This window comes from Thalassophryne amazonica, chromosome 20 (assembly GCF_902500255.1).
Source record: "Thalassophryne amazonica chromosome 20, fThaAma1.1, whole genome shotgun sequence".
NCBI classification, from domain to species: domain Eukaryota; kingdom Metazoa; phylum Chordata; class Actinopteri; order Batrachoidiformes; family Batrachoididae; genus Thalassophryne; species Thalassophryne amazonica.
This window is the reverse complement of record NC_047122.1, coordinates 10,964,997-10,988,835: the sequence shown is the minus strand read 5'-3', so window position 1 is coordinate 10,988,835 and position 23,839 is coordinate 10,964,997. Positions and strand designations below refer to the sequence as shown.

At 42.0% G+C, this 23,839-nt stretch overlaps 1 protein-coding gene across 3 annotated transcripts in view; it reads right to left on the bottom strand.

Annotated features, from left to right (window-relative positions):
- The window catches only part of phf14 (PHD finger protein 14), a 340,053-nt gene that overhangs the window by 251,327 nt on the left and 64,887 nt on the right, over window positions 1-23,839 (bottom strand). For all 3 annotated transcript variants that reach the window (XM_034160315.1, XM_034160316.1, XM_034160317.1), the window contains exons 9-11: window positions 21,839-22,109; window positions 20,725-20,831; window positions 3,972-4,067 (exon numbers count right to left, since the gene is read on the bottom strand). In XM_034160315.1, coding sequence (XP_034016206.1) covers window positions 3,972-4,067; window positions 20,725-20,831; window positions 21,839-22,109 — 474 coding nt within the window. The remainder of the gene's footprint in view (window positions 1-3,971; window positions 4,068-20,724; window positions 20,832-21,838; window positions 22,110-23,839) is intronic.

The following is a 23,839-nucleotide window of genomic DNA, read 5'->3' as shown; positions in this document are numbered from 1 at the left end:
ACTTCCTGGTGAGTCCCAATATCGGAGAAGAAGAAGGAAGTGATCACAGCGCTGAAACCATAATCTTAATAGCCCCATTAATTTGTGGATGTTTACAAGCTACTAACAGCCCCGTTTCCACCAAGTGGTTCGGGTTGTAGCTGCACTGTGTTTTTGGTGTCAGAATGGTTATTCTCGCTGGCAGAATCCTTTTGATTGGCAGATGGAACACTTACATGGACAAGTGCACTCGCACGGTGTCGTGCGGATTCTCCACTCGACACGGAGGCAAAACTGACTATTTTTACATTATTTTATTTTATTGTTTTATGGATCATGGAAACATGATTTATGGATCATGGAACTTGCAGTGCAAAAGCGTCTCGCGGTGGAACAAGAGGATCCCTTCACAAGCAAAGACTTGAATCAGCCAGAGATGCAATGAACGGATTACACCTGTAGCTGTGCCGGTCCCGGATCAGTACAGCAGAGACTCGAACCATCAGCCACAAACGCAATGAACAGATTACAGATTAGCTGATATTTTCAGTCCCTTGTGACATTTTTCAGATTTGAATGTACCTGTTTCTCGGGGGGCATAAATAAAAAAAAATCTACACAATCACTTGTTTTGCAATGTCACAGACAGCAGAACTATTTTTTTTAATCAGTTGATTAGACCAAAAAGCTGGCAAAAAAGTATCACCTCCACCTGCATGCCAAAATCACCTGCATTATTTATTTATTTTTTATAATAACCATTCTGTGTTCTGAACTCTGTCAATATCGTCACTGTTGTCACTGAAGGTTTTCCTCCAACGTTTCTTCTCCCTCATTGCTGTCTAAATAAGGCTTAAAACCATGAAGCTTTGTCCCCACAGCTTCTTCAGACAAATGTTCAGACTGGCCTTATCGAGTTTTATTGTTCAGGATTTTTAAAAATATCAACATTTCATAATTTTTAGTGATTATCTGTGCACATTTTCGGGTGTCACCTACACTTTAACTAAACTGACTAAACCAACTGAACTACAACAGCACAATAAATACATAGCAAGCACACATAAATACACTGTTAAACTAACATGAATCACAATAACATTTAAAACCCCCAAACCTTGAACACCCACGGTGCATCACAATAAAACATCCATTGTTTACTGCTTAGATAAAATTGCTAATTTCTCCAAAAATATTTGTCCTATCAACTTTCCAGTTTCACAGCGTTCATCCTTGACCCAAAATACGTAAGCATACCAAACGGCAAATGTCAGGTCTCCCCGGTTTCTGCGTGATGGAAGCCATACACACATGCACACAGAGACCACTTGGCTGTTATAATATAGATTGTGGGACCAAGCACAACACATTTTCATACTATTGGTTTTTCAGTGTCCCGACATGTCTCCAGTTGTTTTATCAACTGTGGTATTTCAGTGGTGAATTTCTTTTAGGCTTGTTATTCTATAAGAAGCACCCCCCCCCCAGCAAGTTTAAATGTGTCGGAGTCTGCTACTGTTTCAAGAGGTAAAGCTATGGTTTCTTAGTTATGTTTACAATAATGGAGAAGACATCTTCAGTTCAAAACAAGAGCAGATTTTACCACAAAAAATGCATGACTACCAAAAAACAAAAACAAACCAAAAAAGCACCATTTATGCACATAGAGCATACAGGTCCATCAGGTACTTCACACTGCATCATGTTGATTATATCATGAAAATATTGTGCTGAAGCTTTTGGTAAAACCCCAATACAAATGGTTGTTTTTAATGCATTTACTGTGTAAGTAACTGCAGCTCTTTCTTCAGTTGATCATCTTCAATTAGAAATACTGTCTATTGCTCAGTGCAGATTCGTTCGAAGGCGGGCGCTAAAGGGGTAAAATATGACACATATGATGTAATTTCTCTACTTCTGGGGACAAAAATACGGCACTTTCTGAGTTTTTCTGCAAATTACATGCAAACAAAATGAAAACGCAAAGATTAAGTGATGATGTGGTGGAAAGTGGACATGTGGTGCGTGTGGTTTGTTGTTGCGGATCTCAAACGTGTTGAGGCGATTGTTTAGGCAAAAGAATCTAGCTACTCTGGTTAGCTGTGTAGGCTAACACTGACAGACATGAACTCTCCCATTTTCCTCATCTTCTCTTCTCGACTGGGAACCAAAAAAAACCCCTGCACTTTTTGTGACTGCTTACCAGTGCGTGTCGGTGCGTGATATTCGTGGAGCATGTTTTTGGCTGCCAAAAAAATCTTCCACGAATGTCATGCACCACCCTCAATTCATGTAGTTCGGAAGTGGGCATGTTGATACGTGGTGATTCTTAATCGAGTGTGACAGCATTCGTAGTGGTTCCTGTGATGGTTCTTGGAGCCCAAACTGTCACGCATCATTAAGAATAGTCACGAAAACTACAATTTACTTCTCTCACGCGCACACAAGTAAACCCTGCTGCATCGCATTCAGTGTCATTGCTGCAGTATGCCGAAGAAGGACAGTGATGTCGAGTCAGCTAAGTCTTGTTCCAATGCTCCTCAGCGCGCTCCTGCAGGTGTTCCACTATCTGTTCTGCCTGATGTTCAGGAGAACGAGTCTGAGCCAAGTAATAATTTTGTCCTCAACTGTATGTGCTTGCTCAGGGAGTTTAGCTTAGGTTAGACCTTACCCTTGTTCAGCACCCTGGTGTGACTTATGTTGTTATTTGGCACTATATAAATAAATTGAATTAAATTGTGGATTAGTCAGCAGTAGCCTAATTTTGGACACGTCCAACATCATGGCACAAGGAGCAGCCACATACAGCTGGTCATGGTAGCTGTCCCACTGGCAGTACAGCACAGTCATCCATCAGAACCACACAGTCGCCTTCCATGACTGCCGTGGGACAAATACCATGAATACTTCAAAATGTATTAATGGACCTTAAGTTCCCATTTCTGGAATTCTGGTTTCATGTGTCCCCGCACTTCCGTGCTTGATTTTTCGGCTGCCACCGTTTAGAATGCAGCCTCATAGCCAGATTGTATAGGTTTGTCCTGATCTCTCCCAGTTTCTGTGTAGGCTCTCAGTTGTCCAGGTGGTTTCCATAGTAGAGAAGCTTGAATCTTCGACTGGACTGGGTTGCTTGACGCGAGGACGTTTCTCTTCAAATCACAGAAGCTTCCTCTCTCCCAGTGTTTTTTTGAGCCCTTTTGCCTTTCTGTTAGACTTCTGCTGCCATTCAGACTTCCTGAGTTTTTGCCTACCATCTTGTTCACTTGGTATGAGAATTCTCTGTGTATTGTCCAAGCCCTGTTTTTTATTTAAGCCTCTGCAACTGCCTTAGTAAAACTGTTGCCTGTTGAACTAATCACCTTGTACCAACCTCTGCCTGTTTCTAACCAAGCCTCATGCCAGCCACAAGACCGTTTGTTGTCCGCGACACTGCAAAAAGTCCTGAAACAATTTTTTCCTCAAAACACTCACCTTCATTCTGTTTCTGTTTCCTCTCATCCAAAAGGGGTGCGAGCCACTAGACTGTTTGCTGTCCTTGTGGACAATAAACCACTTATTTCTTTTTTTAACCTACCTTCTGTGGTGGTTCTCTGCATTGGGGTCCTGAGCAAACACCATCAGACTGAACAGTGTCCCAGCCCCTTCTGTACCTTTGCACAAATATCTCCTGCAGCTTAAAATAAATCTGCATCATCTACATAGCTCGTTTTTTGTATCTGGTGTCTGAATTGGGCCTCAGGCAATTTCTGCGGCTTCTAACGTACCTTCAAATAAACCATCACCAACAATGGTATATGTAGGCAATTTGATGGTTGTCATGAGAACAGGAAGCAGGACAGTTTTTACATTCACAATCAGGTCTAACATCACAACAAACACGTCACAGTGAGTACAAAAAGTGCAGAATCTAACACTGATTTTTTTCTAATTTCATTTAACTCTGTCAATTGATTTTTCGATTGAGAAAGTGTGATGTGTGGAAATGCTGATACCTGGCCCAGGATGCCACCCAGCAGAGTCCACATGGCCTGTCCTTCGCTCCGCAGCTTCCCATTGACGTTCAGCAGCTCCTCCAGAGATTCACAGAGCTTGAAGGAACACAGGCGATAACATTAGCATATTAGCACCTACACACTAAGTTCTACATTAAATACAGTCTGGATCTTTCAGCACAATCAGTGACACCGCAGAGAGACCTGATTTTTTCCTCCAGACAGCAGTCTCCCTCATTTTTTGTCTGGTTCCTCATTATCCAAAAGCAGAACACGAGACATCACAAGTGATACTCGGGGTGTCGCCAAGGGTTGCTTAATAAAGGAAAAGGTTGACATTTTCAAACAGAATGTGATGTGGATAATGTGACCCCACTCGTGGTTCAAGAAAAAAGTATTTTCCTGTTTTATGCAGTCTGATGATGTCTGAGAGAAAAGAGAGTGGAGAGGCAAAGACAACATATCTGCCTATAACAGGCTGAGATGTTTTTTTTTTTCTTGCATGGACTTTAGGGTAATTTTGGGGTGCTGAATCTGAATCTGAGCTCAGATTTCTTCTATCACATCACGTTTTTTGCAATCTGTATGTTCCATATTCATGGATTACGCCACTAATCATGCACAAAAGCAGCTCCAAAAACATTTTTTAAACCAGGTTCGTGAAATGTGAACAAGAGCTGTAATATCGTTTAAGGCCCCAAGGAGGAGTGCAAGACTGCAGCTTTTGCTTCAGTGCTTGATAGGAGAAATATAGTTTCATATCTCATTTGGATTCAGCGCCCCAAATGACCCAAAATCCGGTGAAAAACTCCATGCAAGAAAAATTGTGTTGACCAGTGTAATTCTTGTTTTAGGATTTAGGAAGAGAGTTAAAATAAAGGAAAACACACTGTATAATAAAAATCATAAATCAACATTGCTAAGCACTTTTTTGTGATGTTTGTGGCATCACACACTGAATTGAACTAAAGCCTGAGATAAACTTGAAGCACAGTGGACCTTCTCTGTGCATCTCCTGACCCAGTGGATCATCACCGAACAATCTGTTGCGCTTGTTAAGGTGCAACATTTCGCAAGCACTGTGTGTGCTCATGCACGCACAAACCCTGCACTGACTGTAGCCTTTAAATATAAAATTCATCATTTGACATGGATGCACATTCACATATTGTCCAGCAGGTGACGCAGCCTCCAGAAGAATAATTTTCACTTAGCCATCAACAATTTGCAGAATTGACCAAATGTGCAGTGTGTTCTTTAATTGCGTTTCACTTTACGGCTCTGTTGTGTATTTTGACCCACATGCTGGACATCATGTTTCTTTGCACAGCAGCTTAAATCCACGGCAGGAGGTGGGTGCAGTGCCCAAAACATGCACAGTGTGCAGCAAGTGACAGACAGACACATCTATGGGAATCACATCCACAGAAGAAACCAGCTTTTGAGATTGAGCTTCTGAATTAAAGCAGAATACAAACTAATCATTTCATCTACATTATGTGCCGTTTTTAATCTGGTGAGTTACAAGCTGGTCATATTTAGTGTTTCTGAGTTGTCATCTCCATGTCCCTGCTGGAATCTATCCACTCCACAGTTTCTTTACAGAGGATGCTTTAGAAAGGCGTATGTTAGTACACACTGTTTTATTAACATGCACTGCCAAAGAAAACAACACAAATCAATACTTTTGCCACAGGGATTGACAATGTATGTATTTAATATGCTGAGAATTATATTAAAATAATGCATCATGTTAACTGTATGACCCAAATTTATAACTACGTTTATGTTTGTATTTTATTAGGTCACTTTCAAGAGGAAAAAAAAAAGTTTTGTTTCACTGCAGTGTGATTTGTGGTGTGAGGTTCTGTGTGGTTTATCGGTTGCACACAACCTGAGTGTGAAGAGCAATTCCAGCATGATTCCTAAACCAGCACCCAGAGGAGAAACGTCTCTGTACACTCCAACAGGGGACTAGACCCCACAGTGCACGACTTCCTGCTGTGCGTCTGAGACACACACACCAGCAGCAAAATGTCAGCAAAATTAGCGTCTCCTTCATATGCTAATCTTCAGATTTGCTATTTCTTCTAAATTAATTTCATCCTTTCTTTGTGACAACGCTCCAGATTTGATTTAAAAATGTTGAGTTGTGGTCAGATCGGCGTTTGAGAGTCACATTGATCACACAGTACGTTCTGCTGCAGAACTCTGCAGTCTCATGAAGAACCTGCGTCTTTCTCGGCTCTGCATGAATGACTCACAGCAGTGAAACAGTGACGCGTGAATCAGTGAATCTGTGAAGCAGTGTGTGATGGCAGGATGACCTTGAGCTTTAATATATTTCAGAATTGATTTAACTTCATTTAATGACGAATAAGAGTAACTAATAAAATAAAAAAATAAAATAAAATCACAATTCACTGTGAAAATATAACAAAAACAACTTTACAAGCAAAAACAACAAACTCATGAACAAAGTGAGTGTGAATGTGAACCATGCTGAAAAATGACAACCAGGAACCTCAGTGGACCAGTTAACGTTGATCTTTGACCAAAGAAAAACATTTTAGAAACAGAATGACTTTAAAAATGAAGGCATTTTTCCACAGCACTGTTTTGATCCTGAATACAAAACTATACAGATTGCAGGGACAAATCCCAGCTGCAGGATTAAACTCCATTTGCTCTAATTTAACAGCACAGAAAGGCAGGTACCCCCCCCCCCCCCCCAGTTTCCATGTGGAACCGATAACTTTTACAGACAGTAACCCATTTGTTTAATGAGGAATAAGTGAGTAAAATAGACTTTCCACTTCCCCATCAAGTGTTTTTTTTTTTTTTTTTTTTTTTTCATCCTGGATAGTGGCTTTGAGACCTCTGCCTTTCTGCTGCAGCTGAAGGGTGCTGGACTTCAGGTGGACAACCTCCACACACTGTGAGGAGCTTACGTGTCTCAACATCTGCGGCATCTAGCTTGTTCTTCCAGCAGGGCATCTGGTGACTGGTAGGTCACACATGTTGAGGATCTGGGTCAGGTTTTTTGAAGCAATACTATAAAGGAGACAGACTTGGTACTCAAACTCAAACTTTAGTTAGAGACTAAAAATGGTGGAGTACTGTGGGGTCAGACTAATCAAGTCAGACCTGTCTTACTCTAGTCCAAAGGTCTGAAGTTTAGACCACCCATTTGAGGTGGTGTAAGCCTGATAGTCCTGGTTTGAAGCAAACATTTATTTGTACCCACTGAGTAACCAGCCACACACACAGAATAAAGAAGACTGTCATTAATATTAACTAACCTGCTGTATGTAAAATAACAGGAATGACTATTTCCAGAAAAAAATGAAACTGTGAAATGAAATGAAAAGAGCCATTTTGAAAAATGTTTTTGAGAACTGCATGTAAATAGTTTACATCTTTTTACAGTAGATGAGACCCTGACGCCAGACTCTTAAATTTCAAAACATTTCTGCCATTTTTTTTAAACAGATGTGTATTTGGGTTCCTCCAGTCCCTTTTTAACCAATTTAAATAGAATAAATATTTGAATAATATTCACCAAGATAGCACGTTAAAGGAGACGTTACATGTGCTGAGAACTGCAGTAAGATGCCTGCAGGATTAAAGCTGCTCGTGCTGAAAACGTGTGCGTCACAGCTGAATGATTCCCATTTCTTCAAAATCACAGAAACGTTTTCCAGTGAGTGAAAATAAAGAAATCGCAATTATAACTTTGGTTTTTGGTTCCAGAACGTCACCCCTCAGTGTTGAGTTTCTTACAATGTTCTCCCAGTACTACTACTTAGTTTTAACACAATAAAACTTTTAAGGTAAGAATGTAGAACCATGTGCTTTGTGTTTTTTTTGACATCATGTTGTTGTCGCCTTTCAAGTTGAACGTGCTGAAGGAGAGTGCATGTTTCGTCATTAACACTTTCACTTCTTTTCTTTTTTACACTGGTTTCACATGTATAGAATATAAATGTGCATTGAAAAATGAATGCGTCACCTACAGTATGGAGAGGCAGATGACGGGAATTCTGCTATGATGACAACAGTACATATATATGACAAAGTACCAGGATAATGAAGATTGTGAACAGCTCTTGTTATCTTTGTATTCCAAATACAGTGGATATTACACAGATAATAAAGTGTATGTTGCACATGTGGATCAAACAGTTACTGCACCAATGACTTATTTCAAAAGGAATAAAATGTTACACGTTAGGTTTTAGCTGTGTGATAAATATTGCTCAGTGGATTTTGGTTATGAACAGCGTAGTCGTGCAGCCAAACTTCATCACAGCTGATTATGGCTTCAAAGAAGGAAAAGGAAAAAAAAAAAAAAAACTTGATTTAGTCCATAAAATAATCATTATTTGTTACTCTAATGTTTGACTTTTACATTTCTACTTTTTTCTGCTGACAGTCAAACTCATAAGCATTAAAACAAAGGAAAGAAGTTGTGGCCAATTGTGGCCTTGCAGTGAGATTTTCTTTGTTCTCTAGTGATTTTTATTTCAGCTGTGATAATCCGCCTGACTCTCTTTGTGGTGCACGCACAGCGCTCCTGCTCTGCCTCTCTCTGTTGTCTGAGCCACACACACCTCTCTGTCACCTGCTCATTATCCCAGCTGTCACTCATTTCCTCACTTCACCTGCCGCACATTTCTCTCTGTATATAAACCCTGATCTTGCTATCATTCACTGCCTCTTTGTTTTAACCATTTCAAATTTAGACCCCCCCGTTTTCTTGTTCCTGTGGTGTTCTGACTTCATCAGACTACAAAATGGCTCAGCCACATGCTCATGTTTGAACCCCTTTATTTAATTTAACCCTTATTTAACCAGGTTAGCCCCATTGAGATCTTTACAAGGGTATAAAGTTTTCAATCCACATAACCTGCATGTCTCTGAATGAGGGAGGAAGCCAGAGCACCCAGAGGAAACCCACACAAACACAGGAAGAACATGTTTCTGTGTAGGCTCTCAGTTGTCCAGGTGGTTTCCATAGTAGAGAATCCTTAGGGTGAACTAAGGACATGATCCCTAGTTACAAACAGAGCAATGTAGTGTATTCTATCAGATGTCAGGAAAACTGTAACGAACACTACATAGGTGAAATGAAGCAACATTTACACAAAAGGCTATACCAGCACCGCAGAGAGGGCGCCAGTGGACCTCAGTCTGCGGTTCATCTCCACCTGAAAGACACTAAGCACATGTTTGAGGACAAGGAAGTTAAAATATTAGCCAGAGAGAAGAAATGGTTTGAGAGAGGGGTCAAGGAGGCTTTCTTTGTGAAATGTTTTAAACCCAGCCTTAACTAGGGAGGGGGTCTGAGACACACTTTATCCCATGTTTACAATGGGGTACTCAGGTCAAAGGAGTTTCAGTCTTTTGTTCATGGTAATGAGTCATTCACATCATCAAGGGAGCCATCAGAAAGGCATCCATCCCATCATTAGAGGGACAGCTGTCCTGCCATTAGGGGTGCTAACTACAGCACAATAGTTGCTAATTAGAGTTATTGTTTAGTCACTAGCCTATAGCAGTCTGCCTCTCAGTAGGAGGGGTCTGGTTAGGTTTAAAACTCCAGCTTTTGTTGGCTTCTGTTTTATTCTTCTCTACAAGAGTCAGACAGAAGTCAGACTTCCAGACCAAGAATTTTAGTTGAGGAAGCTTCTGCGATTTGAAGCGAAACGTCTTCGCGTCAAGCAACCCAGTCCAGTCGAAGATTCAAGCTTCTCTACTACAGGAAGAACATGCAAACTCCACATAGAAAGGCAACAGGCGGGACTCGAGCCCATGACCTTCTTGCTGTGAGGCAACAGTGCCAACCATTAAGCCACTGTGCTGTGTGATATTGCGGGATTTGACCACTTCTGGGGACAGCCTGCCAGTGCGCAACACAAATACAGCATCACTCCACATGAAAAGGTGGCGTACTGTTTTATTTTCAGCTGCATTCGCCACAACAGTCATGAAAAGTGCAAGTCTGTTTGGTCCCCAGTGGAGAACGGAAGACAAGACAAATGGGAGAGGTTGCGTTGGTACATTTTAGTGAGAGTTAATGTGAATAATGATAATAGTAGTATTTGTGTTTGACGGGTATATGAATGGACTACATTTATTGTGTTTTTCCATGTGAATCAGAAGCTTAAAGCTCTTCAAATGATGCCTCGCATTCTCTCTCTCTCTCTCTCTCTCACACACACACACACACACACACACACACACACACACACACACACACACACACACACACACACACACACACACACACACACACACACACACACACAGGGTGCTACCATGCAAGGTGGTCATTACACACCGGGAGCAACTTAGTGATTAATGACCTCGTCCAGGGCCTCCTAGTGATTTTCCGGCCTGGCTGGGGTTTGAACAGAGCATCCTCTGGTCTCAAGCCCAACACTTAACCACAACACCATCACCTCCCACCATCAGTACACCATTATTCCCTGTGGTGCAACAGTGCCTTAAAGTGTAGGTGACACCAAAAAATGTGCACAAATAATCAATAAAAATGTTGAAATGTTGATATTTGTAAAAATCCTGAACAATAAAAGTCGATGATAAACAACAGCTGTCTGAAGCCTGCGCTCTATTGCAGCCAAGGCCCATGCAGACCGCCGGCGTTCCCCGGCCCCTGCATACCAGCCCGGGCAGGAGGTCTGGCTATCCACAAAGGACATCCCCCTGCAGGTGGAATCCCAGAAGCTCAAGGACAGGTTCATAGGACCTTTCACCATCCTCAAAGTCCTCAGTCCGGCCGCAGTCAAGCTGAAGCTGCCAGCTTCACTGCGGATACACCCCGTCTTTCATGTGTCACGACTCAAGCCCTGCCATACCTCTCCACTGTGTGCCCCTGGACCGGCGCCGCCTCCTGCCCGGATCATCGACGGGGAGCCCGCGTGGACAGTACGCCCGCTCCTGGACGTCCGTCGAAAGGGCCGGGGGTTCCAGTATCTGGTGGACTGGGAGGGTTATGGACCCGAAGAGCGCTCCTTGGTGAAAAGGAGCTTCATCCTGGACCTGGCCCTCCTGGCCGACTTCTACACCCGTCACCCGCCCGGTGAGGGGGGGTCCTGTTGTGTGGGCCAGTCAAGAGGAGGTACTGCTGGCCCACCACCACAAGATGGCGCCCTGCTTGAAGTGCGGGCTTCAAGCATGAGAGGGCGTCGGAGCGCCTGGGAGTGACAGCTGTCACTCATCATCAGTACCAGCTGTCACTCATCCACTACTCACCACCATCACCATAAAGGCCGGACTGCAACTCCACCTCCCCGCCGAGAAATCAGCTACCCTAAAGGTAATTTCTCTGCTGAAGTTAAACTGAACAATAGACTGATCTCATTTGCAGCCGTTTTCCTGTGACGGTGTCTTTGTCTGCTGTATTGGCGTTTGGTGTGGATTGCGACGGCTTCGCCTCACACCCCAACCAGATAAGTGGTTTCACAGGAGCTGTACAAGTGTGTTATTGGAGGTGGAGGTTCTCCCTCCTTACGGAACACAGACTGAGGGATTACTAAGTGTGCGAACTCACACTCACCTGCACTGTTTCTGTTCTCTCTGCCAGCAGTACCAGGTCTGACAGCTGGAGACGGTGGCCACCTGGGGACCCAGGACTTGGTGGCTCCGGTGTTCTTCAGATCTGTTGGTGGTGGAACCCGTGTGGGATCCGGCTCGTTTCTGGACGGACGTCTCCTATCCTCGAGCCTGCCCACACGTCACTCAACGTATAATTGACTGTTTTTCCAAACCTGTTTTGTCTGTATTCCGTTGTGCACGTCATAACATTAAATTGTTACTGTTTTGGCTTATCCATTGAACGTTCATTTAAGCCCCCTGTTGTGGGTCCGTGTTCCTACACTTTCACAGCACAAGGCCTTAAAAACATGGGATGAAAGTATTCAATGAGTCATTATTTTCTTGGGGGTGCTTTGGCTAATCCACAGGGAACTATGGCACCCCCTAGTAGGGATGTCCCGATCAGGTTTTTTGGCCCCGATCCGATTCCAAGTCATCTGATTTTGAGTATCTGCCGATACCAAGTCCCCGAACAAATGCTAAATATATAATATTTTCATTTTAATCACCTTCTTTTATTATTTATCACTTAAACAGTGCACTTGTCCTTGAGGTAGCTTAACAATCAAGTAATAATCTACCAGACTTAAAAAAAAATGTACAAATTTCCATGTTATTTTATTTGTCTAAAAATAAATGTCCAAGGTTCCTTATGTTAAACAAGAAATTACCTAATCTGAAATAACAGGTGGTTCTAATTTAGAAATGAAAGGTTTCTAAAGAACCATTTATTGATTTAGCTAATTTAATTACAAGTGTTCTAAACTTTTTTTAAACAGTAAAAAAAAATTTGAGGTAATGAACAACAACAAAAAACATTTCCAAGGATTTTTCTTCAGAAAACTGCTCTATAAATGAGCAGCCCTGTGACACGTTTCTGTTTTGTACAGATCAGTGGTTTCTGCCACTAGTCTTCCGCGTTTTGGCCCGACGCGTCGTTGGACAGTGTGAAACTACGTCACAGCTCAGCGCGTCAAAAGTTGGATTGGGTTGAACTCATGTTTTTTCTTTTGCTCAATTAAAAAAAAAAGATTGGGTTGAACTTTGACCGCGTCAGCCTGCCGACAAGCGGCAATGTGCACTCCCGTCAGAAGCGTTGCTTTAGCTCAGCTTTTGACGTGATGCTTCTAACGGCTCTAAAAAGCAATGCGTCTCATTGAAATAATGCTTTTTAGACCGATTCTTGATGCTCCCGATGCGTGAAAGGCCCATTAATCTGCAATAATGAGCTTGAAATAGCACTGATCAAAATAATGAGGATAAAATCTATATCGGATTCCTGATTGGGATGCAACGTCTGATTTCGATCAAGTCTGAAACCATGTTATCAGGTCCGATTTCCGATCACGTGATCGGATCGGGACATCCCTACCCCCCTAGTACCACTCATGGATCTGTGCTATACATTATCACCACTTGAATATGGTAGTTAACAGATACGTATAGCTTATCACATCTGTTAATGTATCACCATCTGTATCATGCCCTGATATATCTGTATCAACCCGAGTCAGAATGACGAGGGCTCATACAGATATGACATGTATATTTATCACATATCACAACAAAAATAAAGAACAATAATCATACACATGAATCATGTAGAATGAATAACGCAGGTAAATCATGTAATTATGTAAACTATGAAATGTTCTTGTCTATCTCTATAAAGTCGTGATAGTCCTTTTCACTAACGTCTTGATGCCTCACAACTTCAGTGATGAGCAGGTACACCACTAACTGTATCTGTATCTGTTCAACCATCTAAATCAGGGGTAGTCAACTTGTTCCCGAAAGGGCCAAGAAAGTGCAGGTTTTCTTTGCAGCCACTGACTCCACCAGGTGATTTCACTGATTAACCGATTCCATCTGGTCAAAGTGATATTAATCAGTGAATATTAAGGTGTGTGTGTGTGTATGTGTCCATGTGCATGTGTGTGTGACAGTGAGGGAGAGAGAGAGAGTTTGTTCTAAGACTGTTTCTTTTTTAATGATCTGTGTGAACTTGGTGATTCATGCAAAGATCCAGTGATGGCAAACAAGGAAATAATATGTCAGCCTTGTCCGCTGTATTCTTCTCAAAAGCACCACGTTCAGTACGAGCAAAGTTTTCCAACTGACTTTATATCACCAACCAAACTAAGTGCAAACAAATGGTTAAAAAAAAAAAACGACCGGAGTGGAGGCAGTGACCGACACAACTCGAGCTATTTTCAGCTCTGTCTTGTCAAATGCACTGCGTACATTATGAAACAAGTTCACCAAATAACTTTAAATACCATACAAACCAAAATAGAGGCGCACTGAAGAAAACTTAAGGAGTACTAAGAGAGCAACATGAGGTAGAGTCAAGTCAAGCACAGAGAGAGAGATCAGTCCATGCCTCTGTGTGCACGAGAGGCTGCAGAGAGACGTGTCTGTAGGGAGGGGCGGGTGCTGTGAGTGACCGGCCAATCACACAGCATGAAGACAGTCAGTTATCCAATCAGGATTTTCCTTCAGCAGGAGCACAGATGTTGATAAGTTTTACTTGTATCATGCTCGTCAAAAATGGTTTATCCGTTCCGGATACTTGTCTGAAATAGCTAAAACTCACTCACCTTGATCAGACATCTTGGATGAATGAATGAAATTATCTGGATCCTGTATCAGAATCCTGCACTTGTCACCAGGGTAACACAAAATGGGGGGGTGTGATTGGTAGGGCCGAGAAATGGGGGCTCCTGTTTGGATGAAAAGCAGGGCGATACAAAGCCTGGTATTTTCAATGTCTTTTTTTTTTTGTATCGCCCTGATTTTATTGCCACAGTTGCCAAGGAAGTAAAATTGATTGGAAAAGTGTATGATTTATCAGCTCCATTTTTCTTGTATCTCATGAGGGCTGGTTTACAAGTATATGGCAGATTTCTGATGTGTGATAAGTAATGGTACCAAATGAAATCATGAAAATGAAGACAGTAGTCAACATGACTGTACCACCTGCTTTGAAGTATGTTTTGAAACAAGTCTATGTCGTCATAAAGTAAACAAAAATCTGTTTTAAATCTATTCCAGTGTGAATATATTTTAAAGTGCTTCATTTTGTTTTGTCCCTCTTGCGCCAGTTATTGGGGATTTGGGATTGTGGTGATCATATAAATGTTTTGTTAACATTGTGGTTATGAAGGAAACAGTGACTCACTGCAACTGTGCCCTACAAAGGTTACTATGTGAAAAAGTTGTCCCTCTAATTTCACAGTCACTGTACATGCTCAGAGCTCCACATGCTGTGCACAAACATGAAGAGCAAACCATGCACTGGACTGAACCACTGCATTACTCAAAGTCGAGACTTCTAATGATATTCCTCCACTGTCTTCTCCAAGGCCAAAGTCATGTAAGTCATGTAAAAACAAGTGAAGCAGTACAATTAGCAGCACACACCCCATTAATAATGCTTAACATGCATGGCAAAGGACTGAATGCAACATTAACTCTTTAGACTTTTATCTTCTGTTGTATTTTGTTCTTTCTTGACAGATAGTGTAGCAGCATTTGTGTAAAAAGTGTGCGAAACTTTCACTTCCGTGCATAATAAGGTAAAATGTACGAGGTCTGTCCATAAAGTATAGGTCCTTTTTATTTTTTTCAAAAACTATATGGATTTCATTCATATGTTTTTACGTCAGACATGCTTGAACCCTCGTGCGCATGCGTGAGTTTTTTCCACGCCTGTCGGTGACGTCATTCGTCTGTGAGCACTCCTTGTGGGAGGAGTCGTCCAGCCCCTCGTCGGAATTCCTTTGTCTGAGAAGTTGCTGAGAGACTGGCGCTTTGTTTCATCAAAATTTTTTCTAAACCTGTGAGACACATCGAAGTGGACATGGTTCGAAAAATTAAGCTGGTTTTCGGTAAAATTTTAACAGCTGATGAGAGATTTTGAGGTGATACTGTCGCTTTAAGGACTTCCCACGGTGCAAGACGTCGCGCAACGCTCTCAGGCGCCGTCGTCAGCCTGTTTCAAGCTTAAAACCTCCACATTTCAGGCTCTATTGATCCAGGACGTCGTGAGAGAACAGAGAAGTTTCAGAAGAAGTCGGTTTCAGCATTTTATCCGGATATTCCACTGTTAAAGGAGATTTTTTTAATGAAAGACGTGCGGACGGGTCCGCGCGTCGGGACGCAGCCAACGCGGTGCGGCGGCACAGGAAAAACACCTCTGTGTTGATAACCATTTGTAAAATCCAGGCGGCTTTTGATGGCTTTCAGTGGAGTGAGTATATGAGAAATTGTTTAACAGCTGGACATGTTCCAACTTGTCCTTAAGGCTTCCAACAGAGGTGTTTGTCCTGTGGCGGAGCGTCGCGGCGGCTGTGAGCCGACGCTGCAATCCGCCCGCTCGTCTTTCATTAAAAAAATCTCCTTTAACAGTGGAATATCCGGATAAAATGCTGAAACCGACTTCTTCTGAAACTTCTCTGTTTTTAGCATTTTTTTAAATGTAGATGTGAATTAACATTCAAAGTTTTCAGCTAGTTGACAGTAGGGCTGTACAATATGGCCAAATTATCATATCTCAATATTGTCATATCTATATGATATACGATATGACTATGATTTCACACAAAGTTCAGCAACAGTGAAAATTAAACACTCAAACAAAACGGTAAAAATACCACACTCATTTTGCACTCATCATAAGGTTAGGATAAAGTTACTGTGCCCTCCAAAAGTATTGCAACACTTGTTATTTCACACATTTTAATTTGTTTATGCCATTTTAAATACAAGAAATACAAAAAATATAAAGAATAAAAATAATCTAAAATTCCTCAAACTCAAACTGAAAGCAAATCTCTAAAACTTGATAAACCTGTAAATAATAATCATTTTTATTGCAAGTTTTCTTCAGACAAGTAAGAGGTTGGAAACATGAACATTTCCAAGTCACTGAATATGTCTTGGACTTTATTTACATCAATTATGAAGAAATACAAAAGCTTCTTTCACCAAAACATCAAATCTAGGCTTTCATCTCAGATGTACTTTCTGGCAAATTGTAGCTGAAAAAATCGCATCTTTTTAAGAAAATCCTCCTCTACAGCACTTCATCAGGTAGCTGGATTTTATATTTTAATGAATTTATACCAAGTTGTAGAGATTTGCTTTCAGTTTGAGTTTAAGGAAGGTAACTTTAGATTTATTTATCTAAATTTGTGTAACTGGTGTGTCACTCAGACAGCAAAATTAAGATGTTATTTAATCAACAGCTGCCTGTTCATTTAAAAATCACTGGAAAAACATGTATATATAAGGCAACCCGAATTAAAGGAGAAATGCCGCTTTTAACAACCTGGACTTCATTTCTGGCATAAAATACAGTCGTTTACTCACCAAAGTCATTATTAATTCATGGTTCAAACGATGTGTTTAGTTCAAATCTGAGGCAAATATTTTTCTTCTTCTACTAAGGTGGATTTGAACTTTTTGAGGTACACAGCACCAACTACTGGACAGGAGGAACCTAGCAGTCAATGTGACTCACTGATTTCAAAACGCAGCTCTTTTTAACCAGATATGTGGTGCTGTGACATGTCAATCATTTGTGTGCAATCAGATTTCAGGGGAGTCCAAGCCAACCCTGACCTCCGCTCTAGCTCCATCCATGCCAGGAAATGTGGAACATTTGACATTTCCTATTTCACTGTGGACTCAAAATTTGGCACTTCCTCTTTCAGTGTGAGCTTGCCACTGAGTTCCCATGAGATGCCATGAGGTCTGTCAATCCAGGAAGTGTTTGACATTTCCTGTTTCACTGTGGACTCAAAATTTGGCACTTCCTGTTTGGGACTCCCTGTTCCATGAGAGAGCTTCACACTGCTCCGCAGTGCTTCACTTGTACAACTAAATTATGGTGGTGAGGGGGGATTTACAGTAACATCTAAATGGCAAATGTTGATAATAAAGCATGTTTACTGTGGAATTACTGTTGGACATTTTCATGCAAGTCATGCTTAAGAAATACTAAGATTTTAAATGAGATCTTGATCCTTCATATCAAATTAATATCAAATACATGATGATGTATGTAGGTTACTGATTGTGACTGATGTATGTAATTAAGGAATACATGTGCTGGAAATGACATTCTTCAAAAAACACAAAAAAAAAACAAACAAAAAAAAAAAAATCCAGAAAATCACATTGTATGATTTTTAATTAATTAATTTGCATTTTATTGCATGAAATAAGTATTTGATTCCTCAGAAAAACAGAGCTTAACAATTGGTACAGAAACATTTGTCTGCCATTACAGAGGTCAGACGTTTCCTGTAGTTCTTGACCAGGTTTTCACACACTGCAACAGGGATTTTGGTCCACTCCTCCATACAGATCTTCTCCAAATGTTTCAGGTTTGGAGTTTCAGCTCCCTCCAAAGATTTTCTATTGAGTTCAGGTCTGGAGACTGGCCAGGCCACTCCAGGAGCTTGAAATGCTTCTTACGGAGCCCCTCCTTAGTTGCCCTGGCTGTGTGTTTGGGGTCATTGTCATGCTGGAAGACCCAGCCATAACCCATCTTCGATGCTTTTACTGAGAGAAGGCGGTTGTTTGCCAAAATCTCACAATACATGACCCCATCCATCCTCCCTTCAATAGGGTGCAGTCATCCAGTCCTCTTTGCAGAAGAGCACCCCCAGAGTATGATGTTTCCACCCCCATGCCTCACGGATGGGATGGTTTTCTTGGGGTTGTTCTCATCCTCTAAACTTGGTAAGTGGAGTTGATTCCAAAAAGCTCTATTCTGGTCTCTTCTGACCACATGACCTTCTCCCATGCCTCCTCTGGATCATCCAGATGGTCACTGGTGAACTTCAAATGGGCCTGGACATGTGCTGGCTTGAGCAGAGGGACCTTGCTGCCCTGCAGGATTTTAAACCATTTGTGACTGTGGTCCCAGCTCTCTTCAGGTCACTGACCAGGCTCCTGTGTAGTTCTGAGCTTTCTCAGAATCATCCTTACCCCACAAAGTGAGATCTTGCATGGAATCCCAGACCGAGGGAGATTGACAGTCATCTTGTGTTTCTTCCATGTTGGGAAGGTGTCGTAGCACGGACCCACAACAGGGGGCGCAAATGAACGGACAATAAGTAAGCCAAAAGGTAACAATTTAATGTTGTGATATTACACAACGAAACGTGTCTTAATGTTCACAGTCAATAAACACCAGGTGACGTGTGGGCAGGCTCGAAGATAGAAGACGCCCGACGAGAGAGAAGCCGCGTCCCACACGGCCTCCACCACCAACGGCCTGAAGAACACCGGAGCCGCCAAGTCCCGAGTCCCCAGGTGGCCTCTGTCTTCGGCTGTCGACCCTGGTACTGCTGGCAGAAAACAGAAAGATGATGTGTGATTGTGAGTCCGCACACTCAGTAATTAACAGTCCAGACACCGTTAGGAGGGAGCACCTCCACCTCCAAATCACACACACTCGTGCAGCTCCTGATCAACCACTTATCTGGGACGGGGTGCGAGGTGAAGCCGTCACTGTCACACCAAACGCCAATCCTCCAGACAAGGAAAGCACCAGGAAAACGGCTGCAACAGAAGTTCAGATTACTATTCAACGTATAAGTCAGCAGAGAAAATTACCTTAGTACTGGTAGTCGATTTCTCGGCGGGGAGGTGGAGTTGCAGTCCGGCTTATATGGTGGTGTAGATGAGTGACAGCTGGAGTAATGAGTGACAGCTGTCACCTCCTCTGGGTCTGGCGCCCTCTCCTGCTTGGAGCCCGCACTCCAAGCAGGGCGCCCTCTGGTGGTAGTGGGCCAGCAGTACCTCCTCTTCAGCGGCCCACACAACACTTCCACTTTCTAATAAATAATCATAACAGTTGTTGTCTTCTACCAAGCTGCTTGCCTGTTGTCCTGTAGTCCATCCCAGCCTTGTGCAGGTCTACAGTTTTGTCCCTGGTGTCCTTAGACAGCTCTTTGGTCTTGGCTATGGTGGACAGGTTGGAGTGTGATTGATTGAGTGTGTGAACAGGTGTCTTTTATACAGGTAACAAGTTCAAACAGGTGCAATTAATACAGGTAAAGGGTGCAGAATAAGAGGGCTTCTTAAAGAAAAATTAACAGGTCTGTGAGAGCCAGAATTCTTGCTGGTTGGTAGGGGATCAAATACTTATTTCATAAAATAAAATGCAAATGAATTATTTAAAAATCATACAATGTGATTTTCTGGATTTTTTTTAGATTCTGTCTCTCACAGTTAAAGTGTACCTACGATAAAACTTACAGACCTCTCCATTCTTTGTAGGTGGGAAAACCTGCAAAACTGACAGAGGGTCAAATACTTATTTTCCCCACTGTATCTTGATTTTACCATACTTCCAGGAATTTCCATTTTTAGGTTTTCTGTTTGTTTAGTTTTTTAGTACAATGCTCATATTTTACATATCAAAATGTTCAAAAAAATCTCAACTTTCTGATTATGTAACACACATTTTTCTTTAACATAGAAAAATGACTTGGCACGACAGCTGAAAATATGAAATGTGTTTTTAGAAATTCTTCAAATCTTCAGTGGAAATACATTTTTATTCATGTGCAGAAACTGTTTTGGTGTTAGAAATGGGTTTATCAAATTCTTTAAGTCACAAAAGTAGTGTTTTATACACACACACACACACACACACACACACACAAATTATTATACATTAAAATAGAGAGTGTTTTCAGTTAGACAGGAACATTATTTTAGATTTTATGAGCACTTACAGGCATGTTTCAGTGTGAACTGTCCACGGAGAGGCACAGAGACACAGAGCCATGTGATACTTTCCAGCCTCTAGGATTTGTTGTGAATCAAAGATCATCTGGAGGAGAGGTTGAGACAGGAGCTCCAACTCTGTAGCTTCAAGGCAGCTCTGTGACATTCAGTCTGTGATTTATTTATAGAAATATGATGAAGAACAGACTCTGGTGTGCCAGTGTGTCCATGGACCCCGGAGTGTTACAAATGAGGTAAAAGAAAAACCTCATCTGTCAAGTCAAGGTCACCCCAGAAACTCAGTCCATGGACTCTTGAACAGAGTGGACAACACAGTACCCCAACAAAACAAGCAAAAAACAAAAGAAGTGGATTTGCTTCTCACCTCGTTGTACTCCACATGCAGTTTTTCTTGCTCACTCTCCAGCTTGTCTTTTAAACTCTTCTGGTCAGAGATGTTGTCTTGGATCTGGATCATCCGCATGTTTCGCTCTAGTGTCAGTGGGACAAAGAACAAGAGTATGTGTTCATACCCAACACTGATGGCAGGCATTGCAAACTAATAGAAAATGATCTCAGGGGTTCTGCCACGACATCTCTGCCATATCTGTTGTCATACTAGTACAGAGAAAGTGTCTTCACACGACAGTTCACGCTCCAGACATTATTCGCCTTTCAAGCAATGATGAGAAACAATAACTTCACACAGCCAAGAATGCAGTGCGGTCATCAGTGTAAAGCCCCACACTACAATCCCTAAAAATGACAATAATGATCCCAGGCTTCATCTTGACAGCTGGGGTCTAAACAAAAAATGTTAGAAGCTTCTCACTACAAAATACAAAATGAGGCTGTTAGCAAAGCATTAGATCATATCAATGAAGATGCGAGCATGAAAGCTGATGATGAGCTGAAGAGTGAAACACAGAGTTAAGCATCAAGCTGAGTTCAATCGTGCCACTGCTGCCTGCTTCAGTTCAATCCTTTCAAGCCCATCTCAAAACGTATCCATTTTCAACCATTCATAATTGGAGTGATTTAAACATTATTTTCAATTGGAATTTTTCTGATTAGCATTGTCAGTGATTGTTGTGCTCTGAGGGCTTGGTGTAACATTTTTGTTTTATGTTCAGCAAATTGAAATTGTATTACTAGAAAGTTCTATATGTAAGGGCTGAGTGGATCTTTGTCATTTGATTGGTGCTTTGTATGTCACGTGACATGGATTATTTGTCCCATTTGTGTTGCGTTGCATCAAAATGGCCGTATCACACTTCATCTACAGTCTGCCGCAGCAGACAACAGTAATGATGTTTTTTCTCGTCAACATGCGGATGCAGCATCGGACTGAAGTTGATTTGAAGTTACCCTGCCACACTCTCACTCACAGGTCTCAAAGTACAACAGTCTAAAGACTTCAAGATTGCAGTTATCTGTATCCTTGGTTATCAGCCATCGAGAGAACAAAATTAACCGTAACTGATTATAGATTTTCTCACCCAGGTAGTAATTGACAAAATCCGCTGTGAGGGCCGGCTGCTTGTGTTTCCTCCGTCCATCCAAGCTGGTGTTAGCATCAGATGTGTCCACAGGGAAGATGTCCGTACTGATACCCATCAGTTCTGCCTTCCTCATCAGTTTTCTGATAGCTGAGGCACTAGAGGTCAGAGGTCGTGGTAGTTTTTCTCGAGGCACCCATGCCTGAGGTCGGGTGTTCCTGGACAACTCTGCTTTTGCCCGGTACTGCTGTAGACGGGTTGTGATGCGGGCCTGCAAGTGGCAAAGATGGGATACCAGTGCACTTCACATCTGCTGTACATGACTGAGACACTAAATAAAACAGTTCTTTAGATGAGATATATGAAGATAATGAAATGTGATATCACGCAATTGGATTAAATAGTATCAGGATGCGTTGTAGGTCACACCCATGTATCATATGGCTGCAACACATAGATGGTGACTTTTGAGAGATGGGAATGGACTGGTTGTCTGCCTAGGTGGTTGCCATCCAAGACTCTGGGTGGTTCTGCAGTTTGGTTGATGTGGCAACACCTTGCATCCCTACATGCTCCCAGATGTGACCTGACCTACTGCACTTGGTTGACTTGAAGACATTAATATGTAACCTTTAGACAGTTATTTTTCAACTTAATATTAAGACTGTCCACTGATGTCTTAATTACCGTATTTTCCAGACTATAAGTTGCACTTTTTTACATGTTTTGGCCAGGGGTGCGACCTATACTCCAGTGCGACTTATAAATGAAAAATATACCGGTAGGATCTCAATTAATTTACTGTAACAAAACAATTTTATGTGACAGAGTCGATCTATGTTTTAAAATGACCACTGGAAAAGGAAATGCAATGCATCATGGGCACTGTAGTATGGCGGCCGTCCTATAGGTCACGCTGGTCGCGATAACCAATCAGAACAGAACGTTGGACGCGTATTCCTCACCTCATCCACAGCGTGTGAAGCTGACAAACACGGTGCTTGCTGTTATTCCGGCATGGCGAACAAAACAGCTTCAACCCTTGGATATCAGTGTGAGCAGAGTGTTTAAGTTGACGCTGAGAGCTGCGTGGGAGCACTGGGTGAGCGACGGCGGAGGATTAGCGTGTGCACTTGGAAGGAGCTGGCGTCGATGATTGTGAAAAGCGTTTGAAGCAGACGAACATGGTGTTTATTCTGGGACGGCTAACAAGACAGCTTCAACCCTTAGACAACAGTGTGAGCAGAGTTGAATGGGAGCACTGAGCGACGGCGGAGGATTAGCGTCTGCACTTGGAAGGAGCTGGATAGACACCGCTGGGTGGTCATGAGCTGCGCAGGTAGGTGCTGCATGGTTCGGCTCGCAATGTGGTCCGCAAAATACAAACATATCCATAGGTAAAATGCAGCTCACGAGAGGGCACTCGAGGCTTGTGTGACTGTTCCTGCGACTTCTAAGTACCATAGAAAAATAAAAATTTCAACGTTACTGATAACTTAACAAGACAACGAAGAAGACCCGAAAAAATGCCACCAAAAAGAAAATCACACTGTGCAGATTACAAGTTACGACTGGTGAAATATGCATCCAAAAATGGTAGCCGTCACAATATTATCATCTGAACTTTTCATGTTAACATACCTGTATGTCCATGGGACTTATAGTCCAGTGCAACTTATTTATGGTTTATTTTTCTTTATAATGGACAAAGTGGCTGGTGCGACTTATACGCCGGTGCGACTTATTTATGGTTTATTTTTCTTTATAATGGACAAGTGGCTGGTGCGACTTGTACTCCGGTGCGACTTATTTATGGTTTATTTTTCTTTATAGTGGATAAAGTGGCTGTTGCGACTTATACTCCGGTGTGACTTATTTATGGTTTATTTTTCTTTATAGTGGATAAAGTGGCTGGTGCGACTTATACTCCGGTGCGACTTATTTATGGTTTATTTTTCTTTATAATGGATAAAGTGGCTGGTGCGACTTATACTCCGGTGC